The sequence below is a fragment of the Neophocaena asiaeorientalis genome, unplaced genomic scaffold (genome assembly GCF_003031525.2).
Source record: "Neophocaena asiaeorientalis asiaeorientalis breed wild unplaced genomic scaffold, Neophocaena_asiaeorientalis_V1.1 scaffold57, whole genome shotgun sequence".
Lineage (NCBI taxonomy): Eukaryota > Metazoa > Chordata > Mammalia > Artiodactyla > Phocoenidae > Neophocaena > Neophocaena asiaeorientalis.
In genome coordinates, this window is record NW_020172731.1 from 4,877,703 (window position 1) to 4,884,278 (window position 6,576).

At 47.6% G+C, this 6,576-nt stretch overlaps 1 protein-coding gene across 1 annotated transcript in view; it reads left to right on the forward strand.

The window, feature by feature from the left end:
* Positions 1-5,729, forward strand: part of ISL1 (ISL LIM homeobox 1) — a 10,194-nt gene extending 4,465 nt beyond the window's left edge. The window contains exons 4-6 of the mRNA XM_024740367.1: positions 1,581-1,867; positions 3,108-3,275; positions 5,346-5,729. Coding sequence (XP_024596135.1) covers positions 1,581-1,867; positions 3,108-3,275; positions 5,346-5,462 — 572 coding nt within the window. The 3' untranslated portion in view covers positions 5,463-5,729. The remainder of the gene's footprint in view (positions 1-1,580; positions 1,868-3,107; positions 3,276-5,345) is intronic.
* Positions 5,730-6,576: the final 847 nt, after the last annotated feature.

Sequence of the window (6,576 nt, forward strand, 5' to 3'; positions counted from 1 at the left end):
GTGCCCGTGAATGTACACCGCTTGGGCACACGTGTCTGCACACGCCCAAACAGTACTTCCAGTTCACCTTGGCCTCCAAAACACGGCTTACTGAAAACGGGCTTCAGCTCCCCGCCAGGTATTCTCCCCGCAGCTGCCTAATTAAAGGGGTGGAGCTCTGGGCCCCTGGAGCTTCCTCCTTTAACCCAATGAAGGAAGCTTAGGTGGCCTCAAGTTATTTAGCCTCTCAATTCCTTTTCCCTTGCAAACTGCCCCCCCACTCCAAAATACTTTAAAAAATTTTTTGTATCCCTTTGTGAGAGAGTGGGCCTGAAAAGATACAGTTTTAATAATTGCAAGCCTTCGCACGGAGCCGTAATTTAAAACTGTCCACAAGCTTATCTGAAGTAATTGCCTTTGAAAGGGAGCCTCCCTCTTTAAACCGTTCATTCTACTTGATTTGGTGAGAATTTCATCTTCGGGCCTGTTGCTGTGACACTAAATTGACCCCATAGGTGTTGACCTGACCCCCGGGGGTCCTGGAAAGAGCAAGATTTGTAACAAACAGATCTGAGGGCCCTTGCCCCAGGAAGGAGAGTAGAAATAGAGCAAGGTTGGCCAGGAGGGGGGCCACAGGTAAGAAGGCAGACAACGTTTCCAAACCTGCTTTCTGGTCTTGATAGATCTGCCCTGTGCATTTTTAAAGTGTCAATTCGCCCTGAGTTCTGGCTGTGAGAAAACTACAACTCTTCCTCCTCTGCTCTCTGGCAGCGCTAAGAATTCCGTCCTGGGGGATTTGTGACTTAGCTTGCAGGGGGGCAAAGCCAGAGGTGGCAAATTCTGTTAGGTGCAACCTGTGCTCTGCTGTGGGAAGCACAGAAGAGGCCGAAGTATTGGGAGGGAGTCAGGAGCCAGAACACTCCCCAGCTGTCTTTCCTCTAGAGGCCAGGCAGCTCTAAAGAGTTTCGATTTTCCTTTTCTTGGGATCAGATCACATCAGGAACATCCAGGTAGATTTAGTAGATCCAGGTAGACTAAGAAAGATCAAAGCCTGGAGAGATGGCCGAAATCCCGAATTTCTTTATCCCCTTGATATAATTGTACCCTGGGGACTGAAGTTCAAGCTCTCTGTCAGAATTCTCCTCAGCCTTTGCGCTGCAGGCATCCCGCTGGGGTAGTGTCTCTGGCTGTCACTGGGGTTCTGCGTTTCTTTCCCTAGTACCGCCTGTGCGTTGGGGGTGGGGGTGTGTGTGGACTCGGTGTAACCTGGGCCCAGTTCGGGTACTAGAAAAGGCGCATAGGGAGGAGAAACAAGGCAGAACGATGCCGCCCTTGCTGTGAGCAGGGAGACAGGCCCTGAGACGTGCGCCCCTTTGCTGACTCCATGTTGACACGAGCAGGGGCGAAGGCTGCTTTCCGGGGCCGGATTACTGAGCATTGACCTCTGAGATTAGAAAGCGAGATTTTATTCTCCCTTTCGCGCCCCTTACCCCCACCTCTGCCGCCCCTGCTTTGTCTGTCGAGGCTGCAAAGAGCTGCCCATTGTCCGGGAGCGGCGCGGGCGCCGGCCCGGCCCGCTCACGGCACCCCTTGCCCCGCAGCCGAGCCCATCTCCGCCCGGCAGCCCGCCCTGCGGCCCCACGTCCACAAGCAGCCAGAGAAGACCACCCGCGTGCGGACTGTGTTGAACGAGAAGCAGCTGCACACCTTGCGGACCTGCTACGCCGCCAACCCCCGGCCCGACGCGCTCATGAAGGAGCAACTGGTGGAGATGACCGGCCTCAGTCCCCGCGTGATCCGGGTCTGGTTTCAGAACAAGCGGTGCAAGGACAAGAAGCGGAGCATCATGATGAAGCAGCTCCAGCAGCAGCAACCCAATGACAAAACTGTGAGTGGCCCTGGGGCCCGGGCAGGGGACGAGAGGGGGAAGCCGAGGAGGCGTGCGTGCCGGCTGCCCAGGTGGGCCGGCGCCGTTTCCCTCCGGCTCCGGAGCAGGACCCGGCACTGGCGGCCCCTCCCCCCGACCCCTGCCCCGGGGAGAGGCCCCCCCACCGGTGCCCGGCCCAGCGCCCACACCGCGGCCCACGCTGCTCCGGGAGGCCCCAGCCCGCGGGGGTGGGCTCGTGCCCTTCAGCCTCGCCCTATCCCGGATCCGGAAGGGCCGTCGCCCCCTCCGTGGGCAGTGAGGCCTGGCGCCGGTTTTGCCAAAGTTCCGGTCATCAGTTCCTCAGGCAGCCGAGAGGAGGAAGGGACAACTCCTTGGCTTCCTTTTTAATCCAGGGTCATCCCGGTGTCCCCCGTGCGCAGCCTGCAGCAGAGCCCCCAGGTGGGCGAAGTGCCCCAAGGTGACCCGTGAAAACAGGGCACCTTCTGCTCCAGGTCAAGCCCAGGTCTCCAGAGATGTCAGGCCCCTGGCACTATTACCCACAATCATCCCTGGCCCAGAGCGGCACCCAACTGGCAGGCCTCCTGGTTAGGTTAAACTAAAGAGTTTCTTTCTTCCCCCCACCAACCAGCAATTTTTATTTTTTTTTTTGCTTTTTACGGCTTAGGCCCTATTTTTAAATGCCATAAAACGTGCTGTCATTAAATTTGACAGACTGGCCAAGCCTGGGCCAGGGCATTTTCTAAGTTGGTTAGTGCATAATAGCACAATAGTGGCCTGACCCAAGTGCTTGGGAGTCGGGGTTGGCTCCCAGAGAATTGCCTGCAGAAAGTCTACCCCCAGATCTGACTAACAAACTGCCCAGAAAATCACCATGTCTAGAGGCTGAAGGGAGGCCTATCCTGCCTCAGCTTTCCACTGAGATGCTATGGCCTGGAAAGGCAGACGGGCGGAATTGGGATTCACAGTGAATTTAAAGGGAAAGAAGAAAGTCGAAACAGAATCTCGCTTAATAAGGTCCAAGCAGACCTAATAGTCCAGGCCACAGAAACAGAAGAACAAAACGTAATAACACAAAACTGAACCCTGGCTAATATCCATACGCCCAGCAGATTAACTGAGTCAATAAAGGCCACTATATAGATAAGATAATACCAGGGTATATTTGCTTAGCCTGCACAGACAATGGAGGGAGGGAGTTTGCTCATTAACATGTTGGGATTGGGGGGGGACCTATTCACAGAATATCCAGGGGATGACAGGAACTCCCATGGTGGCTGCCAGTCCAGAGAGACACGACGGTGGCTTACAGGCAAACCCAGTGGAGGTGCAAAGTTACCAGCCGCCTTGGAAAGTACTGAGTGACTTCGCCTTGCAGAGTGACATAGATCAGCCGGCTTTTCAGCAACTGGTAAGTGTCAGCTCCCAGAGTGGAGAGGCTGAATCTCCAAAGAAAGGAGATTCTGGTTAAACTGTCACACAAGGAAAGATTCTGGGGGGGTTAGCGAGGAGGGTGCTCCCCGACCCCAGGATTGGGGAGAGACGAAGGGGGTGTGTTGGAGAGAGGAGGGAAGCACTCAAGGAAAACAAACCTCTTGTCAGTCTTTTCTGTGAGAGTTCATAGTTTGACCATATAGGTTGAATTTTCTATCAATCAGGCCTGTTCTGAGGGATTAACTTCAAGGTGCCTAACTAAATAGACACGCGTGGGAAGGTATCCTGGGTTGCAGAATCATACATCTTCGACTTGTAGCGTCAGAAGGGACATTAGAGATCACCTTGGCATTTTGATCAGCAGCCAGTAAATGTACTCCCTTTTCAGCTCCTAGAGCATGGTATAGTTAAGGACCTAAATCAAGGTGATTGTAATAATAATCAATGTTGTAATACATAATCAATGTTATTATCAATGGTCAGCAGGCACCCATATGCACTATTCAAATATATCAATAAAAAGTTCAGTTATTCAAAGATATGATTGATACTTTTTGTGACTATATCTCTTTCTGGGACTATATCTTAATCTAAAATGTAGGAGTGCTTAAACATTTTTTCAGTATGTAAGTTCAAATATCCTTCACAGTCACATACTGTGGGGCATGTATAGCAAAAGGAACCTGAGTTCTACCAATCAGAGAGATAATAATGTGAAAACCGGTTTTCGTGTTAATATTTCTACACATCCAGAGAAGAGAAAACTCAACTCACCTTTCACCTGGGTGAAGATAACTAATATTATTAAGTATATATCTTTTGTGAGATGATATATGTACACATATGGTTTTTTTTCTTAAGTAATAAACAGCCCTGTAGGATCTTGTTCTATAAAACAAGATCCATCCAAAAAACTTGTGCCTTTCTTTGAAAATAAAGCTTGAACTGAGGTTAACTTTTTCCCCTCAAATTTATCTGGAGGGCATTTTCTTTCTTTGTGGCAACAGTTGGGTAATGGGCCACAGGCAGGTGTTAAAAGGGCTTGGCCCAGGTGTCTGTTTGAAAGTGGGCCAGTCTAGAGGAGGCAGATTTGAGAAGTCCCTTGGCTTCACAGTGGGGAAGTTCAATAAGATAGCAAGGAAGGTAGATCCCGGAATTAGGAAAAAGAAATTATTTTTAATGTCAGGCTAATCTTACCAGTTATTTGGATCATAGAAGGCAGGTAAGGGGAGGGTTCAGGGCAGCCAATTGTTTGCACCTCCTGAAACTTTAGTGTCAGCTGAGAGCAGTGGAAGGGAAGCCGAGGATGGGGAGGTGTTGGGAGCAGAGTGGAGAAGAAGGTTTACAACAGCAACACAATACTTTCGGCTTAAGAGAAGGAGCCAGATATTTATAATGTGGATGACGTTATAATATATGGGTCTCCTCTCGGAAGGAAGAGCCTGATTGAAAGAGAGAAAGAGGCCAAAAGGCAGCAGGACCAACAGCAAGGAAGAAAGGCCACGCTGTGAACCCTCTGAGGAGTTAATCAGTGTTCTGTGGAGCCTCCCCTGAATCTCCCGTCACAGGAGCTGAGCGGCGTGTTATGGATTTTCCAACTCAAGAAGGGAGGCTTTGATGCCTAGAGACTGAGAACTCGCCTGCTCCCAGGGCAACACGTAGCCAGCAGGATAATTTTATTTCGAGCATGCATGGTAGAGTTGCGATGCCATTTTACAGTGGGAAACACATTTGTTCTTAAATAATTTAATGCAACATAATGTTGGGAATTCAGTTTCAGTTAAAACAGGGATCTCTTGGAAGATGGGAAAGCGAGAGGATTTCTTCCCAAGTTCTTTTCCTTGTAGGCTTTCTTTAAGCCTGTTAAAATTCAATTATATGTGCGGATATCTCTATCTATATATCTGTCTCTGCACACAGACACAGACACAGACACAGACACAGACACACACACACACACACACACACACACACAGAGGACAAGTTTATAATCCTTTTGTGAATACGATCACAGCCTCCTTTATTCATTTCTTAACCTTCCATGCAGGTCAATTTTTCAGAAGGAGGACCGGGCTCTAATTCCACTGGCAGTGAAGTGGCGTCGATGTCCTCTCAGCTCCCAGATACACCTAACAGCATGGTAGCCAGTCCAATTGAGGCATGAGGAACATTCATTCAAATGTATTTTTTTCCCTGTTGGAGAAAGTGGGAAATTATAATGTTGAACTCCGAAACAAAAGTATTTAACGACCCACTCAATAAAAACTGAATCAAGAAATGAATGCTCCATGAAACGCACGAAGTCTGTTTTAATGACAAGGTGATATGGTAGCAACACTGTGAAGACAATCATGGGATTTTACTAGAATTAAAACAACAAACAAAACCCAAACCCAACGTAATGCTATCCAATGACCTTAGGAGTACTGAAGAAAAAAAAAAGACGTTTTTAAAACGTAGAGGATTTATATTCAAGGATCTCAAAAAAAGCATTTTCATTTCACTGCACATCTAGAGAAAAGCAGAAATAGAGATTTTCTAGTCCATCTTATTCTGAATGGTGCTGTTTCTATATTGGTCATTGCCTTGCCAAACAGGAGCTCCAGCAAATGAGCAGAAAGAGAAACTGGCCTCTTTGGCTGAAAGAGTCCTTTCAGGAAGGTGGAGCTGCGTTGGTTTGCGATGTTTTTAGTTGACTTGAACAAGGGGTTAATTGAAATCCTGGGTCTCTAGCATGTCCTGTAGCTGATTTCTTTTTTCCTTTTGCCCCTCCCCCTCTTTTTTTTTTTTTGAGATCCATCCTCTATCAAGAAGTCTGAAGCGACTTTAAAGGTTTTTGAATTCAGATTTAAAAACCAACTTATAAAGCATTGCAACAAGGTTACCTCTATTTTGCCACAAGCGTCTCGGGATTGTGTTTGCCTTGTGTCTGTCCAAGAACTTTTCCCCCAAAGATGTGTATAGTTATTGGTTAAAATGACTGTTTTCGCTCTCTCTGGAAATAAAGAGGAAAAAAAGGAAACTTTTTTTTTGTTTGCTCTTGCATTGCAAAAATTATAAAGTAATTTATTATTTATTGTCGGAAGACTTGCCACTTTTCATGTCATTTGACATTATGTTTTGTTTGCTGAAGTAAAAAAAAAAGATAAAGGTTGTACCGTGGTCTTTGAATTATATGTCTAATTCTATGTGTTTTGTCTTTTTTCTTAAATATTATGTGAAATCAAAGCGCCATATGTAGAATTATATCTTCAGGACTATTTCACCAATAAATGTTT